Source organism: Schistocerca serialis, chromosome 9 (assembly GCF_023864345.2).
Source record: "Schistocerca serialis cubense isolate TAMUIC-IGC-003099 chromosome 9, iqSchSeri2.2, whole genome shotgun sequence".
NCBI classification, from domain to species: domain Eukaryota; kingdom Metazoa; phylum Arthropoda; class Insecta; order Orthoptera; family Acrididae; genus Schistocerca; species Schistocerca serialis.
Genome location: NC_064646.1, coordinates 52,839,158 through 52,862,481, shown reverse-complemented (window position 1 = coordinate 52,862,481; position 23,324 = coordinate 52,839,158). Strand labels below are relative to the sequence as shown.

The 23,324-nt window shown below is 43.5% G+C and overlaps 1 protein-coding gene across 1 annotated transcript in view; it reads left to right on the top strand.

Moving 5' to 3' along the window:
* LOC126418915 (glucose dehydrogenase [FAD, quinone]-like) overlaps nt 1-23,324 on the top strand; it is a 162,315-nt gene that overhangs the window by 112,334 nt on the left and 26,657 nt on the right. The window contains exons 3-5 of the mRNA XM_050085940.1: nt 7,594-7,773; nt 12,388-12,591; nt 14,513-14,797. Coding sequence (XP_049941897.1) covers nt 7,594-7,773; nt 12,388-12,591; nt 14,513-14,797 — 669 coding nt within the window. The remainder of the gene's footprint in view (nt 1-7,593; nt 7,774-12,387; nt 12,592-14,512; nt 14,798-23,324) is intronic.

Genomic DNA, 23,324 nt, shown 5'->3' with positions numbered 1-23,324 from the left:
AAACTATCTGATACCTTCCAGTATCTCCAGGATTCTTCCATGTATATAACCTTCTTTTATGATTCTTGAACCAAGTGTTAGCTATGATTAAGTTATGCTCTGTGCAAATTCTACCAGACGGCTTCCTCTTTCATTTATTAGCCCCAATCCATATTCACCTACTATGTTTCCTTCTCTTCCTTTTACTACTGTCGAATTCCAGTCACCCATGACTATTAAATTTTCGTCTCCCTTCACTACCTGAATAATTCTTTTATTTCATCACACATTTCTTCAATTTCTTCGTCATCTGCAGAGCTAGTTGGCATATAAACTTGTACTACTGTAGTAGGCGTGGGCTTCGTGTCTATCTTGGCCACTATAATACGTTCACTATACTGTTTGTAGTAGCTTACCCGCACTCCTATTTTTTTATTCATTATGAAACCCACTCCTGCATTACCCCTATTTGATTTTGTATTTATAATCCTGTATTCACCTGACCAAAAGTCTTATTCCTCCTGCCACTTTCAATCTCGTCTCCAGCCAACCTGATTTAGGTTTTCCGTGATTTCCCTAAATCGTTTCAGGCAAATGCCGGGATGATTCCTTTGAAAGGGCACGGCCGGTTTCCTTCCCCATCCTTTTCTAACCCGAGCTTGCGTTCCGTCTCTAATGACCTCGTTGTCGACGGGACGTTAAACAACCTCCTGCCACCGAACTTCACTAATTCCCCCTATATCTAACTTTAACCTATCCATTTCCCTTTTTAAATTTTCTAACCTACCTGCCCGATTAAGGGATCTGACATTCAACGCTCCGATCCGTAGAACGCCAGTTTTCTTTCTCTGATAACGACGTCCTCCTGAGTAGTCCCCGCCCGGAGATCTGAATGGGGGCCTATTTGACCTCCGGAATATTTTACCCAAGAGGACGCCATCATCATTTAACCATACAGTAAAGCTGCATGCCCTCGGGAAAAATGACGGCTGTAGTTTCGCCTTGCTTTCAGCCGTTCGCAGTACCAAAACAGCAAGGCCGTTTTGGTTAGTGTTACAAGGCCAGATCAGTCAATCATCCAGACTGTTGCCCTTGCAACTACTGAAAAGGCTGCTGCCCCTCTTCAGGAACCACACGTTTGTCTGGCCTCTCAACAGATACCCCTCCGTTGTGGTTGCACCTACCGAACGGCTATCTGTATCGTTGAGGCACGCAAACCTCCCCACCAACGGCAAGGTCCATGGTTCATGTACTTCTTTTTAATAGTGTTAATATAGCATACAAATTACATTTTATCATTCGACTCGTTATATATGTGTGTTATCTGTTTTTTGACATAGGCGAATAGCGAGCAGTGTTATCGCGACTAAGAACAACGTTTTTTCCGAAGTTCATTGCCGCATATATACAGGTACCAATTTCGTTTTTTAAAAACTTTTCTATTTTTTATGTAACGTCGTTTCTCACGGCAATCAGTACAGCCGAGGCAAGCAAAGAGTGATGTTTACGCCACTCTCGACGTAGGTTGGAGAATACAGTAAACGTCTGGCCACTACAGCAGGACAAAGACTCTGGTGATTTCTATTTTATAGTCATTAAGATGTTGTCTAAGGTATGTTTCAGTGCTTCACATCACCTGGAGACATCGGCAGGGGTATAAAGAAGTACTCAGTTAATTTTCAAACTCAAACAAACTCATCAAGCATTATGAGGTGAAACGTTAGCCAGTGAAACATAGCTTGGGCAACGTCCTAATGAGCATAAAACAGAAGTCGCCAAAACTTTAAATCCTGGCCGTGAAAATCTGCACTACAGGACAAAATTTGCATATTCAATGTATTTCTACGGCGTAATTTCACGTCCAATCGTTCATAACAGTTATCTCAACGAATATGTCTCATACAGACCTGCTGTTCTGATGCAAAAAATTACGACAGTTCCTCTTAAAAATCACAGCTGCTTTCCGTATCTCGGAGATTAATGAAGTTACGAAAACACGTTGGTCTTCGTTTCCCGGCCCCCTCGTGACTACTCGTGTAAGTGGAGTTTAGAAATAAGTTGAACTAGACAGAAGTTATTTGAGACCAAATATTCAGGACTGTAGGCTCCAGCCTTTCCGAGACCTTTACCACTACGTGTAAGCATAATTAGCTACTGTGCCCCTTCCCCCCTCCCGCCACAATCCTGCTCACCCCCATCGTCCCAATCACTAACATTAGTGCCTTATTAAACTTTAGAGTGAAAAAGAATTTAATATGAACTTTTTTATTTTTAAAATAACGAAAAATAAATTGTATCCAGTTTTTGTAGGTGTCCAAAGGAACTACTACAGCCGTTATGAAATACGCTCATACATGCGTGTCCAAAGGACCTTTGCATCGTAATTGAAATAACTCAGGCACTGCTAAGTCGTATTTCTCTGCCGATACCGGGCAAGCGATTTTCAAGGGCAACGTGTGACCTGTACGGGAACATACGTAACGGATGTACGAGCACAGGCCGCAGGCGCGAGGTTCACGACATGTGGAAGTTTGGGTCCGGCCGTGAGTCGTGTACGGATAGCAGAACGGTAAGGCGAACGCTCGCGATTAACGGAAAATCCGGGTTCGAGTCTCAGTCCGCCACAAATTTTCACTGTCGTCATTCCCTTCTACAGCTGTTGGTTGTCCTTATTCGTAATTGCGAAAACAATTAGTATGTGTGTATTCGGTGGAGTCGGTGAGGAACATGATGTACCTATATTCGTCTCACAAGCTATAACCTCCAAAACAATATGCCACACGATAATGCAAGTTTTTGAAAAAATGTTAAATGATTTGTAACTTTTCTAATCAGTATTGTAATCTTGTGAAATAACGACAATAGCAATGGCCTTTTAAAAATTATTTAGTTTATTGATCGAAACACAATCGAATCCTTTTTATCACTAAGAAAATTTCACTTTACCTCTCAAAAGGTAACTACCCCCAGGTTGGAAATTATTGCTCTAGATGGAACAATAAATAAATTTTGGGCAAACCCACTCTCGACACTCAACGTTATCTCTGGTGATCTAAAATCCGCCCTATAGTATCTAGTGCATTGCCGCTATGATTCACTGATACGGTCTTTGATCTTTGTGGAAGAGCAGTCTCTTAAAGTTAAAAAGGAGATCCTTAGAAATGAGTGATAATCGTAACATATGCACTGTTTCAATTTCTTTATTTCCCGTTAGCTTCTTTATTAACAGTAATTAATTTTACTTGTTACAATAGCCACAGCCTCACTTTCCAAAAAAGAAAGTTACTGGGATTACCGGAACAGTATTTTTTTCCTCAAAGTAAGTACGCTTATACACAGACCTACATATACACGCACAAACACACAAAGAGATGGCAAAAATTTTTTTGTTGTAAAGTAACTGCTCTCTTTTTAAACAAATAACATTTGTAAATGTCATTTATCAGGGATTCTGTAGTTGTTTCCATCAGTATCTAAGTACTTTCTGCAATTTTTCCCGACTCAAAAACCACGCATGTTTTCGGCATACTGTTATTATCAAAATTTAAATAATGGCTACTCTAATTTGACAATTGTGTTCACTTATCATGGGCAACAGTTGGTTTACAATGACGCCTTTTGACAACTGAATTTTGGTGGTTGCTATTTGCTGACAAGACGGGGAGAAATAAATGTTGTATTTTCAGTTTATGTGAATCATAATGTTACGTCTTTGCTTTAAAATTTTCAGCTAGCAAAATTATCTGCAGCTTGTGATTAATGCCTTTTTGCACGAAATATTAAAATATTCTCGTTTGTTGTGAAAATATTGGTAATTATCTAGTATGGGCATGGGACTTGTTTTGGATGTATGCGTGCGCATACCTTAGTCTGTTCGTTACCTTCTTCAATCACACTGCCAAATATTTGCAATATATACAGGAGAGGAAAGAATCAATATGGCGAGCACCGTATGTGTAGATCTCCGAACTTGAGGTAATTCAATGAGTGTGTAGATGGGCTGCCAGGTGACCTGAGAGCTATTAAGGTTGATCTCATCACTCCAAGCAGATGGGCATCCAATACAGCCACGTAAACAATATTCAGCCCGTGCTATACACCAGCTTCAGAGTCGAGATCCAAAAAGTATCCTTGTCATACCTGCTAGCCCAAACGAAATTCAATTTCTGCTTCGCTCGTTCCAAGTGGAAGACACGTGCCTGAGTTAGATCGGCGTCGCTCCCAGGTACTAGCGACCGTATTTTGTCATTGCGTCACTATCGCGGAAACCATTCTACTTAACTTCCGCTCTGTATTGAAAAGTAGTCGTATTAAGCCATATATTTCCACAAAATTTTTTGCATCAAATGAGAATTTGTGACGTGCGAGGGTTTTGACATCTTTCTTTAGATCATACACATTATTAGTGAACGGCAATCGTTTGTGACACTGAAGCAGTCCGCGGGTCGCCGTCTAGTGGCTAGCGTTGCGGTCTCCGCACATCGGGTTCCCGGGTTCGATTCCCGACCGGGTTGGGGATTTTCTCTGTCCGGGGACTAGGTGTTTGTGTTTCCTCATCATTTCATCATCAATCGTGACAGTGCCTCCCTTGGACCGTATAAAAAACTGGACTGTGTAAAAACTGAGACTTTGTACAGGCGCTGATTTCAGCGCAGTTGAGCGCCCCACAAACCAAGCATCATTAACGCTCAAGCAGATTCGCTGTTCAGCTAAGGGTAAAGTAATACAATGCAGAACGAGAGAACACAGACGACAGACAGCCTCGGTGACCTGCTTGACAACAACGTCTTTCTTCTTCACGCCAACGCGCGTTTCGAGGCCGGCCGCCATGTCGTACACCACGAACTCTGTTCATGGCTCAATGATTACGTTTTCCATGTATGGAACTATTGCTTGCCTGCATCTTGAAACCTCCCTAGTTACCTACCTATCTGTCTCTGTCTCTGTCTCTCTCTCTCTCTCTCTCTCTCTCTCTCTCTCTCTCTCTCTAAGCAGTTAACATGCCTTCGATGATGAGATCGTTAAAGACGGAGTAGGGAGCAGAGGGGCTGACAGGACAATGATGGCGAATGAAATCGGCTTTGTTCTTTTCGAAGGAATAGTTCAGGCAGTAACCTTTAACTTTTCTTTACAAGCAATAAAATTTTTGATGGAATTTTTATTTTCTCACTACGTAAACCAACAAAGTACATCTACTTTCAGAAAAAATTCTTCCACTTTGTGGTTTCACAGCGATGCCACTCGTGACGCACTGCTCACTTTGTGTTTCCTGCAGAACTGTTCCTTCTTACGTGGAGTGCAGCATGAGATGTTTGGCATATCCGTTTGATACAGTGGGAGCCGTACTGCGGTACAGAATGTACACATTTTTACTGGGTCGGTGCATAACTTCGTAGCGTTGTTATTTTGCATGTTGCTATTCCGATTGCTTTGGGTTTATTTATCGATTGTCCTTTTTTATTTGTAGTTCACTGTTGCTATTTGAGTTTGTATACTGTTATTATGTCATTTGGAGTTGAAGATGGAGCTGTGCACGCTAGAAAATAGCGTGCCAAATAGAGAAATCGGAACATTTCCGACATCTTCTTCCGTATGAGTTCAGTAGACGGGTGACGGCAGCGGAGGCAGCCGGAAACATTTGCTACGTTTGTGGGAATGATGGCAGTGGACGCAGCTCGCGAAGAAAATGGTTTTGCCGTGCGGGATTAGCCGAGCGGTCTGAGGCGCTGCAGTCATGGACTGTGCGGCTCGTCTCGGCGGAGGTTCGAGTCCTCCCTCGGGCATGGGTGTGTCTGTTTGTGTTTGTCCTGAGCATAATGCAGGTTAAGCAGTGTGTAAGCTTAGGGACTGATGATCTTAGCAGTTAAGACTCATAAGATTTCACACACATTTGACCATTTTGAAAATGGTTTTCTCGTTTTAAGGGGGACCGTTTTGACATTAGTGACTGTCCACGTTCAGGAAGACCTTCGAGTTTGATGACGATAATTTAAACACGTTAATCCACAACGATATACGTTAGTGTTCTCGCTAACTGGCAAATTTGGTAAAGTGTTATCATTCCACCAGTGTGTGACGTTTGCATACAATGTGTAAGGTTCAAAAATCAGTTGTTCCCGTACTGCACGCTCTAAGCCCAAAACCACAAAATCAGAGTGTGGCCACATCTGCATCTCTGCATGCCCGTTATCTGTTGGCTTGTGAACAACACCGACCGTTGCTGTCCTGGATCGTTACTGGTGACGAGAAATGGTGTCCTTACACTAGCGTAAGGAAAAGAAAGGAACGGTTAAGCCCAAACAAAGCAGCGACGCCCCGTACAAAGAACTGCGCGCATCCGCAGACGATAATGTTACGTATCTGATGGAACAGGGACGGTGCGCGATGTACTGCGAATTTCTCCCCCGGGGTGTGACCACCACTGCTGGCACTTACTGTCAGCACCTGAGGCGTCTTCCGGAATTAATCCAAGAACGACGACCAGGAACACCGCGAAGTGATGCTAGATCGGGAGGACGTCTCCGCGCGTTGTGCTAGACTGACGAAAAATACTACGCAGGTCTGGGGTTGCGAAGTAATTCCGCAAGCATCTTATTCATCTACCCTTACGCTCTTAAGATTTTCACCGTTCCCGCTCTCTATCGAGCAGCATTCAAGGAACTTCCTTTCCGGATGAAAATGCACTCGGAACATGGCTCGACGAGGTCTTTCGCCTGAAAACGAAGTGATTTCTATAGTCGTGAAACGGAAAAGTTACCTCAGTGTTAGCAGACTGTTGTAAGTAGTGCAGGAGAATATATTATTGATAGTAAAAGTCTATGTTAAGTGTATATTTTGTGAAAAACGCTAAGAACTTACGCACCAACCCGACTGATGTTCCATTCGCAGCCATTTGTGCAGCTTAAATAATACGTTGAATCTGTGGAACACATTGTTTCTAACAACTGTTATTGGAGTTGCATTTTGCAGTTTCAGGATGGAGTGGAGTACTGTCATGAAGAAGGACAGCGCCTGATTACAACATTCCTCTTTGCCTGTTCTTAATTCCCCCGACACAAGATTTTCTCAAGTCGCCTGCTCCACTCTCCCAACAAGTTCGTCAGTTGACACTCACTTCTCTCATCACTTCCGTCACGGATACGAGTTTCTCCACGTCCTCCTTCGAATTTCCTCCGCCACTGCCACACTTTGCTATCACGCACGGCAGTCGCATTATGTGGGCTCCATGAATTCAGGCAGAGACCCCCAGTAAGAACAAGCCTAATGACAGCACGTACTTTAAACTTGACGGGTGAGTCTGTCGTTCTAGGCACTGTACGTCCTCACTGTGGACTCAGAAATGTAAAGTGCGACGTGACGCGACGACCGACACACCAGAAGCACTGCACACTGCATCTGCGCAAAGTTTCACAGGCTTTTCGCTGTGGTTTTAATTTCGCGTCCGATCGGACCTCGAAGAAGAAGAAAAAAAAAAAAATACCTCGCACTTCCGCGTAATACTATTCAAGTCTTGACAGGCCGATATACGTGTCTTCAGTTGTCAAATTGTGACAAAACTTGAGCAAGTTTTGAGAAGGCGAGTTTGCCGCCTGCACGTTGTGTGTCGTGCTGCAGGTGCGGCGGTGGTCGGTGCTGCTGCTGGAGGCTGGAGGCGACGAGAACGAGGTCTCGGACGTGCCGTCGCTGGCGGCCTACCTGCAGCTCAGCGGCCTCGACTGGCAGTACAAGACGGAGCCCTCGGGGACCGCCTGTCTGGGCATGCGCGGCGGCCGCTGCAACTGGCCGCGCGGCAAGGTAAACACCGCACTGTGCACAGCACCGGACACCTCCCACCCACACCCGTACTCGTAGGCTCACCAAATTCCCTGACACTTCACACACTGAAGGCTTGCCGCACGTAACAACAGCTAAGAATTGTACCGTGAACTCTTGCATGTATCTAGAGTTGTAAAACTACCGAAGGCTGCCGTAGACTGTCGTAAGCAAGCCTAGACTACGTTAGTTTTCCTGGCAGCTTTGGTCAGTTACGATCGTAACCGAGTTACCTCTAGGTTAAGTGTGTTGCGTATCTATCGGGCGTTACCCAGTTCCGATCGCACTGTTTGTGTATGCGATCAGTGTCTTACTAGATTCCCCTAGAAACCGGAAGCGGTGCACAGTCTACAAACTGATGGAGGATGTATACAGGGCCGCGTAACTTATGGAATATTTTTGTTCTACATAGTTATCCTCTGGTCTGATACTTAAAATTAAAGATTACTCGAAAAGTGTTGATTTGTACCACGAAACAGAGGAACGTCGTAGTAAAAACACAATTTGCTCAAATAAAGACAAAAAGCAAAACAAAAACATATCAAACATCGCTTCTGTACTTCGTCCAGCATATATGAATCATTAGTCTGTTATTGCTAAACAACTTTCGCACTTACCAATAATAGAAGGAAACGCGTGCCTTTGATCACGACGAAGAACGTTGTACTGAGTGCAGAATAACAATAATTATATAGACTTTTTTGTGTGTTTGTGCCTCTAAACTGTACTTGCATCAAAAGTAATTGCTTTGATCACAAAAAAGCACAGAAGCTACGTAGTCTATTATTACTTACAAAATGCAATTTGCATCTTTGCGTTTCGTAAGGAAATAAAATGCGCAATCGACTAACGCTGAACGATGTGCGGTTCTAATTACGTAAAAGAAAGAGCGAGAGAGGGAAGTGGGTAGAGGGGGAAGGAGAGAGAGAGAGAGAGAGAGAGAGAGAGAGAGAGAGAGAGAGAGAGAGAGAAGTCGTGCGGCCCGGCCCCATCTTCACACATCCATTTATGTTTCCTTTCTACCAATACTACGGGTAATCCTACTACTTACAACGTCGTTTGTGTAGTGTGCGAAAATACCGAGCCGTAGTTTCGGTAGAGCACAGCTCTACATGTGTCAGATTTATGAAATCTTCATATGGAGTCTTGTTTCCAAAGCTGCAGAATTCAGCAGTCCTTTTAGGATACGTTGCAGTAAGAAGCAACTCTGATTGACCTCTGCCTCTCAGTATTCCTTTGCTCAGTAACAGAGTAAGCCAGCCGGCACAGTCACACAGAAAATCTTGGACTAAATTAATAAATGGGCATTTTAAAAATAACTTGATCTAATTCCCTCCCCTCTTTGTCAGCACAATTTCATCCGTTATTTCGTATCTTATTACCTTTCCAACAAAGTTTTAGGACTTTTCATTACTCCACTACTTTGAAGTATCTTGATTGTTTAATTTTTTCATTATTCAGTACTGTAATAAACACATTCTGTATATATCCTACTAGGCTGCCTAATGGTATAACCCTAGTTTATGTACTAGTGTTTCATTAAGCAACTTACTTCCCTCATTTACTGTCATTTAGCTGCATGATTTGCTCACACAGGTTCCTCATTGTTATCTTTCCACTTCGTTTTATTTTGTACAGCCGCAATTCAACCTGCACGTGAGTAGTTCAGTTTTGGAATTGTTACTTCCGTTACTGATCACAGCTCGTGCCCCCATTGCAGCTATTCTCCCTGCGAAGACAACTTTCGAGCTGACACGCGCTTTGAATCCTTGGCATTGCAGATAACTTATATACCCATAATTTGTTAAGAGGCTACAAAGCTGGACACAGCCGTCAAGAGCACCGTTACTTACAACTTGTATCTGTGTCGTGACACGGCGTCGAGTAATCGTATGTGAATGTTAAGGCTTCCCAACTCTTCTGTTCACTCTACTGTCGCCTCAACGCTATATGTTTCTGACACTATTAATATATGTTTATAGATGCCTGACAGTAGTGTAACTCGGAACAAAAATTTCTACACCCATAATCGAAGAATTTCTTTCTTTACTCAATTCATACACACTCTGGATCCATATTACAAGAAGTTAATGTCTTAATAAAGACCGCCCCTGTAGTTTTGATCTATGACAAGGATTATTATTCCCTAGTCCTCCACTGATTTTAGCCTGCTATTGCCGAATTGTCTCCCTATTCTACCACTGGACGGGGAATTATACATCGCGAATCGTCTCCACTTAAATACCGAGTTGGTACCTTTCAATGTCTTCGAGAACAGAGTAAAGAAAAAATAAGTTTTGGGATAACAGTTTCATAGCACATGAAAAAATCATAGAAATCAAACACCTTGATGAGAACCGAAAAAGTTTAATAGATTTTCATTTACCAAGTTCCTTCCCTTCCACCGATACCGCCCCTCCATATACCTACTAGCTCAGCAGTCTCACTAAAGGCTTACACCGAAGAATTGTACAGCCGTTGCAACGGAAAGGAAAACACGCTTAATAACAAGTTTAATATCAGTGCTGTGGTTATGCACAAAGAAAACGCGAAATAGGCGGACGTCGGTCAAGCGTGCTGAATTGGGATTTCAAGAGCCCTAGTAGGACCAGCCGGTGATGACACGGCGTGGAACCCAAATGATCCGGGCGGCCTAGCGCACCTAACAAATTCCTGAGTTCTGTAAGAACTGACGCCAATGAATGACAGTTCTGTCTGTATTAGTTCTTGCTGACAATGCTGCACAGGCAGACCGCTGGATGCATTTGTTGTACGACAGGGGGCGAGGTGAATGTATAGGTGGGGACCAATGGTGTTTGAGCAGTACAAAGCAGATCTGAGTCCACTGGTATCTGCAGGTTACGGAATATGCACACGCAAGAACAACACTACAACACAATTTTATGTCCCTAGTGCTGACGCCTCATACCACCGCACAGTGTACGAAAACACTGCAATGTTCTTTAAAATTAACCTCTCCACAGGAGTTCTGATGAAAGGCAGATATAAGCCCGCCTCCATGCTACCTCACAGATTAAATCCAACTTCTACCGTTCTTTCATCTTCACAAAAATGTCCTTACTGACATCTTTTTCCAAAATATTGGAAAAGGTAATGAACTCACCATTTAAAATAACAGTTTACTTAGCACATCACAGCCTGCATTATGAGAGGTTTGGTCGACTGAGAGTGCTTTATACGTTCACTCATCAAATATTATAAATCCTAAATAACAAAATATCGACAGGTAGTATTTTTTGTGATCATTCAAACGCGTTTGACTGTATTGATCGTGTTACCCTACAATAAGAACTCGAGTTTTATGGAATTCATGGCTTTACACACAGGTGGTTTTAACAATACTTAACGAACATAATGCAGAAAGTTGTGCTGAATAATTCAAACAATGTTGGAGTGCAGAAAATTTTAGCGACTGGGGAGGAACCACAAACGGTGCCCCAAAGGGTTCTATTTTGGGTTCACTCCTATTCCTTATATATGTGAATGACCTTCCATTTAACATTCAACAAGCAGAATTGTTACTCTGCAGACGATACAAGTATCATAACAAATCCGATTAGAAAGAAAGCAACAGAAGCGATTGCAAATGATGTTTTACAAAGAATTATAGAGAGATTATCTGAAAATAAATTGCCTAAACTTTGAAAAACACATTATATTTGTTTCCATACAACAAACTGACTCATACCAACAACTGATGTAGCACTTGAGCAAGAGTCAGCGAACAGCGCAGAATGATCTAAATTTCTGATGTACATACTGATGAAAACTTGAACTGGACTAACTGTATTACTGGGCTTTTCAAGCAGTGAGAATAATTTGTAATGTTGATCCACGGTCGTGATGTAGGTAACTCTTCGAGGAGCCAGGCTATTTAACTGCGCCGCCATAATACATATATTAACCTTTTAAAATCGTCATAGGTAATCCATCACAATTTTAGAAGAACAGTGAGCTCCATACCTACAAAATTACAGAGAAAATTACCTTTATTAAGCATTATCAAAGCTGCCAGAAGTTCAGAAAAAGAGTTGAAAATGCAGCAACAATATATAATTTGTCCAGTAACCTGACAGGTGGCAAAGCAAATTTTAAATCCAACTTCTGCTGGACAACTCTTTCTACTACATGGAAGAATTTGTATTAAAAACGGGCAGCATGTAAAAAACTTGTTTTTAAGTGTAGTTGCATGAGTAGGATTAAAAAAAAAGTGTGTTCATTAATGTAAAACATATCAGTATACATATCCTATATAAACTGACTCTTTCCATACAATTTGGACGAAAGCTTCGTTCAAATGATCTGCGAAATAAGTAACTAACTCTTCGGTCTTCAGGTCTTAGGTTGCTTCGACGCAGTTGTCCATTCCTAACTCTTGTCTAGCTTAAACCTTTAATTATCCAGCAAGTCCACCTTCTATGAAGAAACAAAAATGAACAACCTTGTCCCCCGTCCCAGAAGGACGACCCTCCGCGTGCGCCGCTAAACACCTCCCTGAGGTCTGCGTGTGTCGTGACGAGACGTACCGCTGCCACACTACGCTAACGCGGCGGCCCGCGGTCTTTCCCGCTGCAGGTTCTGGGCGGCTCCAGCGTGCTCAACTACATGATCTACGCGCGCGGCAACCGCCTCGACTACGACACGTGGGAGGCGCTGGGCAACCCGGGCTGGGGCTACCGCCACGTGCTGCCCTACTTCCGGAAGTCGGAGGACCAGCGCAACCCCTACCTGGCGCGCAACTCGCGCTACCACGCCACTGGCGGCCTGCTCACCGTGCAGGTAAGGCAAGTCTGGAGGCCGCCACTGCCCAACGGTGGCAGGTGCTACCATTAGTAGGAGAAAACTGCATGACATACTGAAACCAGTCACGTTTTGGACGGATCGTCTCTCCATATTTAGATTCGTAGTACGCACCATCGCGTAGCAGCACTAGCGGGCAGGCACGTCAGAGCAAGTAAACAACCCATCCACTCCGTATTGTCGCATGGAATTAGTTTGCGCCTGCAAATACGTAACACAATGAACAGATTTCCAAAGATGGCTCTTCCGGTTTGTTCGTGTCTGCGGCTTCAATGAACTGCACGCATGTACCGACGTTTGTCCCGTTACAAACGGTGCCCACAGAGAGCACCTGTAATGTGAGCCAAAAAACTTTGAAAGATGCTATGTCCACAGGCGTAAGAGTACTTTGTGTATGACTTTTAGTTTACAGTCAGCTGTCCTCTGAAACCCTGGACGTATTTACAAATAACTGCTTTTTTATCCCCTCAACTCTCCATAGTCAGTACACCTGTTCCCATTCAGAACGCTACTGCAAAGGTACTAAACGTGCCCAAGCGAGTGTTAGCTTCGGATGGTGCAGCTACGACGCTTTTAAGTATCTGAAAGCGTTTTTGGCCACAAAGATCTCTCTTATCTTAAACTGAAAGCCTGGCTACGCTGAACTACTCATATGTTTTACAAATATCATATCTAATGAATATTTCGTTGTTAACTCGATGGCATAAATATTCTCCCCCGTTCCCCCTCTCTACCCCATCACGCCTTTCTGTACCGTTTCATTTCTTCAGTTTACACACTTTTGAGAATAAAATGATATCAAATTCAGTATATTCTGTCTCAATTAAACCTCCACATTACCTGAAATAGCTCAGAAACCAGGAGTTGTTCAACAGCTTATATTTGTACGGGAATGCAAGCTTTCTCGGTGAATTTCATTGGTAAATAATCTAGGTTTGTCGGGTCATCATCTTCAGGCGAATTCAAAAATTTTACACTATTCTTGTATAAGAAAACAAAACGTGATATACAGGGTGCTACAAAAAGGTACTGCCAAACTTTCAGGAAACATTCCTCACACACAAATAAAGAAAAGATGTTATGTGGACATGTGTCCGGAAACGCTTAGTTTCCATGTTAGAGCTCATTTTAGTTTCGTCCACCTACGCTCAATGGAGCACGTTATCACCATACGGTATACTCTACCTGTGCTGCTAGAGCATGTGCCTTTACAAGTACGACACAACATGTGGTTCATGCACGATGGAGCTCCTGCACATTTCAGTCGAAGTGTTCGTACGCTTCTCAACAACGGATTCGGTGACCGACGGATTGGTAGAGGCGGACCAATTCCATGGCCTCCACGCTCTCCTGACTTCAACCCTCTTGACATTCATTTATGGGGGCATTTGAAAGCTCTTGTCTACGCAACCCCGGTACCAAATGTAGAGACTCTTCGTGCTCGTATTGTGGTCGGATGTGATACAATACGCCATTCTCCAGGGCTGCATCAGCGCATCAGGGATTCCATGCGACGGAGGGTGGATGCATGTATCCTCGCTAACGGGGGACATTTTGAACATTTCCTGTAACAAAGTGTTTGAAGTCACGCTGGTACGTTCTGTTGCTGTGTGTTTCCATTCCATGATTAATGTGACTTGAAGAGAAGTAATAAAATGAGCTCTAACATGGAAAGTAAGCGTTTCCGGACACATGTCCGCGTAACATATTTTCTCTCTTTGTGTGTGAGGAATTTTTCCTGAAAGTTTGGCCGGACCGTTTTGTAACACCCTGTACAGTGTTATACGCATAAGTCCCTTGACGGTTTTTCTCGAGAACCTGAGCCCAAAGTCGTGAGCAGCAGGCGCCCTTGCGAGGTGCGGGGCTTCAGTGATGGGAGACGTGTCTCACGCACTCGCAGGAGTCGCCGTGGCACACGCCGCTGGCGCTGGCGTTCGTGCAGGCGGGCCAGCAGCTGGGCTACGAGCACCGCGACTGCAACGGCGAGCGCCAGACGGGCTTCATGGTCGCGCAGGGCACCATCCGGCGCGGCTCGCGCTGCTCCACGGCCAAGGCCTTCCTGCGGCCCGTGCGGCTGCGCCGCAACCTGCACGTGGCCCTCCGGGCGCACGCCACGCGGCTGCTCGTCCACCCCCACACCGCCGCCGCCTACGGCGTCGAGTTCGTCCGAGACGGCGTCCGGCAGGTGAGGACGCCCCACGGGCTTCAGTCAACACTTGTAAGGGCTGTAACATCACACAACTCTCACCAATCAATCTTATCGACAGCTACCTAGTCATTACCGTCATTCCAACTCTCTCCTTTATTATAACCAACTTCGTCATCTCCGAGTCTCTCTTCTTTCATATCCAATGTTATCAACTCTCTCCTCTGTCACATCCAACTTTGTCGTCTCTCTCTCCTCTGTCATATCCAGCTTTGTCGTCTCTCCCTTCTCTCCCACTTCGTCATCTCCTAGTCTCGCCTCTTCATATTCAACTCCGTCATCTCCAATTCTCTCCTCTGTAATATTCAACACATTTTCTTTACCTACAACTGAGTCTATATCTGCGTTCCACTTAATATATCTACAAATTGTTATTCCAAAATATTTTTGTTCTGTATCCGACTCCAGTTCAGACACACTAATGCTGTTGTCAAACAGTATCACAACTGACTTTTCAGGATTTCCCGTAGGACTTGTTCTAAATGCGCGTGCCGCCAGATAAAATTGTGGAAGTGACACAATACTTTTTTCTAAACAACTGTTCGACACCGTCTGGTGGCGGTAGTTGTAGTCACTCCTGAAAGATACGACTGATGGTACGGGGCGTCGAAATTTACCAGGCCAGTAGCAGAAATTATGCATGCACGGAAAGGTGATCGCAGCTGGATAGAAGCGACGCACATAGTGCTCACTACCAAGGGCTGCCGGACGCTCCTGTGGTTAAAAACGTAATTAAGTCTCTGCAACGCTGTGCGTCGGATCACGCAAATGAGTTGCCTTCAGCTTGGGTCTGTTTCGTGAAGACTATAAACTGCCATTTCTCTACATTAAGACTCGTTCATATTTTATCGGGGCCTGTATGTACATTACCGCAATCTTTCCAAGGATAATCTCCTCGTAAATAGCTGCAGAATCTGCGAAAAGCCTGAGTTTGTAACCAACAAAATTCGCTAAGCCATTATGACTTTAACCCCAGTTTAATGAAGGAAATCGTGTAAAACCCAAACCATACATGCTGGGCCGTATTTTATCTCTGATCCTTAAGAACAGGTCTATCGGTAGTATCTCTGATTCCACTTCTGACATGTCTTCTGTTCCATCAGTGCTTTTCAAGATTTGACCCACTGGTACTAACAGATGAACAGAGGTAGTATGACTCTCAGCACTATGGGACTTAATATCTGAGGTCATCAGTCCCCTAGAACTTAGAACTACTTAAACCTAACTAACCTAAGGACATCACACGACACCCAGTCATCACGAGGCAGAGAAAATCCCTGACCCCGCCGGGAATCGAACATGGGAACCCGGACGCGGGAAGCGAGGACGCTACCGCACGACCACGAGCTGCGGACAACAGATGTAGTACCCGACTGGTTGCAGTTAGTATGGTTGTCTAGAGAAGCGAATTATGTCATATGCTATGCCGTCTGGTTTCTTATCACTGTCTGTGTTAGTGTGAAAATTTGTTCAAACCTTCAGATGCACTGATTTCGGCTCGTATCTATGACTGCCTAGCAGTATCACTGCATTTGTTCCAACAGACAGTCAGCACACTTTCCTAACGGATTAAAACTGCGTCTCGAACCGTGACTATTACTTGTAAAATTGACTTTAATGAAAACTTCGCGTGCAAAATGGCAATTACCTGGCTTCAAGTCCGTGTCCGATGCAGTTCTCGTGTGTGCTGTTCATTTCAACACACTCTGCACAGAAGAGCGAAAGTTTAACTTACGATGTAGCAATCTGCGACGGAAATCACGAACCGATGCACCTTCATTCGTGATTTGTGAGGAGAGATCCAAACTTACATTCCACATAGCTAGCGAAAGGTGTGCTACATACAATACTACAATACTACATAAAATGTAGAAGTAACGAGAAATCGGACAACATTTATACTGGAAGTATATTAATTGAAGTGCTACGATGGGAGTGGGGATACGATTAAGCCATTTGCGCGTGTGTGTGGACTTAGAGGGTACCATTCATGGGAACGATATTAGTACTTGAGGTACGTTCGTATACATCCAGAGTATAAAGGGAAAGCACAGTTACTGTTCAGTGTTACGCATCACAAGGACAGCAGGAGGAGTTGTGGAAAGTGGTGTCTGTACTTGCTCACCCTTACAAAAGCGATGTGGTCTTCATCTTAAACATCCGGGAAAATCGATCAGAGTACTTCTGAAATTAGAGAATCTGAGACAACTGCATTTATAGCTTTACTAGGAAATCCAACAATGCTAAATATGCATGGAAATTGGATATACATCTTAATCTCCTTCTCCCACGTCTCTGTGTCCACCTCCTCCACACCCCATCTCTGTCAACTCTCTCTGTCCACCACCTCCTTCGCCCTCTCTCTGTCTAGCTCCTCCTGACCCCTTTCTCTCCACCTCCTCCTCTCACCTCTCTCTCTTCGTCTCCTCATTGCCCCTCTCTACGTCCTTTTCCTCCCCACCCCCTCTCTGTCAACTCTCTCTGTCCACCACCTCCTTCGCCCTCTCTCTGTCTAGCTCCTCCTGACCCCTTTCTCTCCACCTCCTCCTCTCACCTCTCTCTCTTCGTCTCCTCATTCCCCCTCTCTACGTCCTTTTCCTCCCCACCACCTCTCTGTCCATCTTCTAACTCGTCTCTCTGACTTCAGCCTCGTTAACCGTTACTGCAAATTCGTATTACGTAGTACTAAGCTGATCACAAGTCCATAAACCTTGTACACAATTTTCTGTTTTCTGTGAAAACCAACTACGAGAGAGAAAACGAAGTTACACGTTGTTGTGTACGCACTTCTTTGAAAACATGTGTCGTGTAATGAGAAAAATATATATGGGAGAAACAAGTTGTCTGACTGTGAGAACGGTAACAAAATCACTCATTTTGACAACAGAGCATAGCACAGGGTTTTCTTTATCGAAATCTGTTTTAACAGAAAACCTATACATTGTTGTTTAAAAAATAAGTAGCTCATGTGCGTCTTAATGTCTATTACAGTATCGTGAAAAAGTTTAAATGAAACCAGTCAAGGACTTTTCTAGAACTTTGGCAACAAAGTTCCCGCTTTATGTACTGCATAGATATTCTTATATTTAAAAAGTATGTAGCCTATGTCCGTCCCAATATTCATTAGAGTATCATGTAAAAATTTGAAGTAAATCGGTGAAGAACTTTTCGAGATTTTTCGTAACAAAATTTTCCCATTTACATTACACATCTATTTTCATATTGTTCATATTAAATATATGTAGCCAAAGTCTGCCCGAATGTCTGTTAGAGTATCTTCTAAAAATGAGAATTTAATCTATCCAAAACTATTAGGGAGCTTTGGTAAGTGTCTCCTTTTTGTATATACGTATACACACGTTAAAAATATGTAACCTGTGCCCATTGAGGTGTTTATTATAGTATCGTGTAAAAATTTGAAGTAAATCAGTCGATAACTTTTCGAGAGTTTTGCTAATAACGTTTCCTTTTTACCCAATATATATAATATTAGCACATGTTCACATGCACTTTTATTAGAGTATCGTGTAAAAATTTGAAGTAAATTAGTTTAGAAGCTGTCGAGATTTTTGGCAGAAACCTCTCCCCTTTACGTAGTATACTCGTATAATCACAAAAAGTTTTTGACCAGTTTGCTTCAGTTTTTTACACAATACTGTAATAAACGTTCGGGCGGATATATAACGGTTAGTAGAGTATTGTGTAAAAGACTTAACTAAATCGGTCAAACGGCTTGTCTTATATACATGGTATTTCAGAAGTGACGGTCAATAATTCACACATGGAAAGTACAAGGCAAAAGTAGCTAAAAAGCTCCAATCAACATGGGTCCACAAATCACCCGTTGTCGAGATACAACACATTTTCTGTTGCTGTTTATCAATGTCTACGAACACATGGCATTTCTAAATGTTAAAGTAGGTGTTCGAAATGTTGTCCGTGCGTTTGAGTGCAACATTGAACTCGTCCCTGAAATTAGTTGCGAATGCTTTAAGGCAGTCCTGGGGAATTCTGTAAATGCTGGAAGGCTGCTTCAATCCGCAAGCGTAATTCATCAGGAGAGCTGACCTCGGTAGCGTAGACCAGACTTTTGACATAATCCAACACACACAAATCCATGGGAATTAAATCTGCAGATCTTGGAGGCCATGGCACAGGCCCTCCTCTATCTATCCAATGTTGACCATACATCCGAGTTAGAAGCAGATGCACTCGTAAATGAAAATGTGCCGGAGCAACGTCATACATGAACCACATGTCAGGAGTTGGTTCAGTGGGACATCATACGAGTATGTACATGTGGAAGTAAAGACCGCAGAAACCGCATGTACTGCTGTCCGGTTAGTCTCTGTGGTGGGAAGTGTGGTCGAATTATGCCGTCTCCGAGCAGTCCTGCCCAGGCGTTCAAGAAACAATGCTGCTGATGTCGTGATGTGTGTGTTCCATTAGTATTGACACCGGCCCAGATGTGACAGTTATGGTAGTTAAAAATACCGTCACAGGTAAAGCCAGCCTCATCCGCGGACAGAATACTGCTTACTAACAGGGAATTCAGGGTGCACTGTTGTTGCACCCATTGGCGGAAATTCTCCCTAGGAGAGAGGTCTGCATTGTTATGGCCTTGCCGGCCGGTGTGGCCGATCGATTCTAGGTGTTTCAGTCCGGAACCGCGTGACTGCTACGGTCGCAGGTTCGAATCTTGCCTCGGGCATGGATGTGTATGATGTCCTTAAGTTACTTAGGTTTAAGTAGTTCTAAGTTCTAGGGGACTGATGACCTCAGATGTTAAGTCCCATAGTGCTCAGAGCCATTTGAACCTTTTTTTTTTTTGTTATGGACTTGTACTCACTGGAGATGATGTGGATAGAGTTACTTGCCGATGTAAAATCCGCCACACACTACTATGACTCAGGACACGCTCCCTGTTGAAGTAGTCGGACGTGCGTAACGCCGTTTCCTCAACGTCGGGTGTTTTTGATTTGGGTCGACCTTCTCGTACATGGTGTACGAAACTCCGAGTTCTGAAAGGCGCTTATGTAAACGGCTAAATGTGGGCCTGTCGGGCTGTCTGCGGAGAGGAAAAGCTTCTTCATACAATAGTGCAGCCTCATGGGCACTGCCATTCGCTTTGACACACATGAAGTGCATGTCAGCGTACTCTTCATTCGTGTAACCTGTGTCCTTGGTGCCTTCACGTTCGTAACTGACTGTGAGGCCTGTATGACAAGCAGGCGGAAAGAGAAGTAATTGCGCATACGTAAACGAACAGATAGTCTGTCCCAAGACTTGAGGTACCAACGTAAATACCGAGGTATCCAGAGGCGTTTACTTTGGTTCCCAACTCGAATTAATGCGATACCTCGGCAACGGTTGATTTGTAGACCCATATTTATTGCCACTTTTTACTACTTTTAGTCTGTACTTTCCATGTGTGAATTATTGACCATCGCTTCTGAAACACGCTGTATAATAGTATAGATTATGTCCAGGAATTAGTTGTGTTATGACAATGCGGCACTCTTATATAGCTGCTATGTCATAAGTTTAAGGTTCAGTTTACACTCAACAGTGTCGTCACTTCACCCATATCGTCTGCGAGTTCGTTAGCTATTGGCCCACCGATTTACGTTGGCTCAAAAATCTGGAGCAGGTAACAACTACTGTCTGCCTTCCAGGAAAGTAAAGAACATATCAGTCGATTCCTCTCAGAAAGTTTATCTACTACTTCCGTCAGACAGTTCAGCATTAAACTGTTACCAAAATAAATTTATTTTTTTCTTCGTAACAAGATACTTAATACAACAATGGAGTAAAAATAGTGGAATCCCTGGAGTATGCATGTGGTAAGGCAACGTTTCGGGTTCCAGTTACGATCTGGCAAACAGGTTTAATTTGCCGTTAAGTTTGAAAAGCGCGCACAGAAGAGAACAGAATGGAAGATTAATTCTGGAAATAATGGAGTACCGAAAGGAATATTTCTCGACAGTGTTTTAAATACTGTTCTCTTCCCGTGTCCTGGCACCACCAGTATATACACGCACCCTGTGTTCTGCTCGCAGCTACCTCCCAAACTTGTTTTTCTCGGATATGGAACAGCAGAGCAGACTTTTGTAGCAAGGGGCTCTGATTGCAACACCAATGAGCCATATCGTTTCCAAACTGGTTGGTCACGTTAGCAGATATTTAGACACAACCTGCTCTTGCAATTGGCACAGATTACGTTGCCTCCATCTGGTTTCACTACCTCCGTGTTTGTAGGCCACAAATGTCAGTGGGTCGATGGTCGGCACCTTATTGTGGTCCGCTCGTGCCTAATAACTATAGATTGGTAGCGAAGTGTCAGTAAATGACTTGGGGTTAGTATCCCCACAACTCTAACACTGCCGTTGTGAGAATTTGTTATAGTCTGAAATAAATTGTTCATGTCATTGTACACAGCTGTCTGCCACTACTCATTGTTCTCGTATGGTGTATACAACACGACACTTCGGAATGGACTGAGGCGTTCGAATTTAATCCTCTCATTCGCTCTGCCAGGTACTTCCTGGATGCCTCCTCCTTTTTGGTAAAGCGCACTACTGTATTCCCGGTCTTTGGAGACCAGTGTTGCATTTACAACCGTGTGTACTCTGCAAAACCACTAAACTGTGTGTGGTTCAGAGAACATACTTGCGCCCTTGCTCTCACTTTGCCGCCGTGTTCACTAAACGACGGTAATACTTGCCCTCAATGCCCAGCGTCTGAGTATCACCCAATGCAGATTGTCTAACACGTCTGTGATGTTCTTAAGCTGACAAAACCAATCCTCGACTCATTTGACTGTTCTGTCACTGCTCTGTTAGTCCTGTTTGGTAAGAGGCCGCTGCAGAGAAACAATGCTTTAGAATGGACAGAGCAAGAGTTAGACAAGTAGTCTCCTTCGTAGATGAAATACGAGTACACTTTCTGAGTATTCTTCCTATGAATGCGTCCGTATCTACTTTCCCGATGTCAAGATTTATGTAACTGTCCTAAAGTAATTGGATGAGAGTTGTAAGGCTTAAATGCGATTTTTTCTAGAGGTTTAATGCGTATTGTGTAGCCAAAAAGTACAGGATTTTTTATTACTTCAGTTGTGTTCAGCTCTCTTCTACTACTGGAAAGTACAGTTTGCAATGACAGATTTTTCGCTTTATTTGAATTTATCACGCGTATCTGACTAATGCAAGCAACGGATCGGTCTTACTTGCTGCGAAGGAAGTTACTCAAGTGAAATCGATTATACAGTTTAAATCTTGCCCATGATTTTCAGTGTTAAACTCTTTAAATCGTTATCTCATTTATATTAATCTGGCAGTATCAGCTGATTTACCTATTAGCTTATGCTATGCTGATATTTCTGAGGAGCTGTTTTATGCTATGCAGGAAGTCGCATTTTCCGCATGTGTTGCTTCTAGTGGTCTCTTCGATACTAGCTGACGTATCACATCTGATGAAACATGAGAACAAAACAAAAGAACGCTGCTCTGTCAGCCTCATTGCGATTTTGGGATACAAAAATTTCTGGTCGTGGTATCTGATCTTCGCACGGCCGTAGCAGCTTTTTCGTCGGAATGAACATATAACTTTTAACTACAGAAATACTTCATGGTTCTGAAAACTTTCCGTCTTGCGACGCGGTTCTCTCTTTATATTCTGTATCTTCAGGGAACTGACTGGCTCTCATGTCTGTGGAAGAAATGGCGAATGTACCAACTGCAATACCGCCGTGCCTAATAGAGTATTGTTTTCGATGCAGTGCAGAGATGGCCATTTATTTAATTTTTCACTGATAATCCTATCTGACTTTCTGCAGACGCAGAGCCGGACGTAATTGCGATCCGCAAAACAGTAGGAAGATAATACTTTGGATTAATTCAGGTGAGGGTGAATTGCACGCATAGGAAAAAAGCAGATTCATTTACAAAGATTATTCAGACGTCAATGTAGTAAGCAGGTAATTCTTAGGAAAACAGAGCAGTACATCAGACCGGTAGACCAATTTGTGTTTGACAACATGAACTTGTTTAAAAGAAACAGCAGCATCAACTCCGGGAACAGAAGACAGATGATTTGAGTCTTTATAGAGTAGACACCTGATGATGGAAAATTTTCACTACCAGTGTTTGGTCAGCAAGGAGAGGACAGATGGTGGCGTAATGTTCCCTATCACCAGTCTTTGCGCTAATGTCCTGGATTACATTCCAGACCTCTCTGCAACGTCGCAGTAAGTAAGGGCACGTGACATTTGATTGGTTTCACCCTCTCCGTTTCCTTTATCCGTAACAACACAAACCCCTACGCTACACTGTGGAAGCACTCGCCACAGTCAACCACACGACACTGACACACTCTTGATACTTCATAACAGGTCGGAACAAGGCAACGACAAAGAACCTCCACTACGACCTTGCCTTGAATGGCGAACCATTCCCTGAGTATGGAATTACTTTGACTTGGCTTGAGTACACGTGTCAACATATACAAA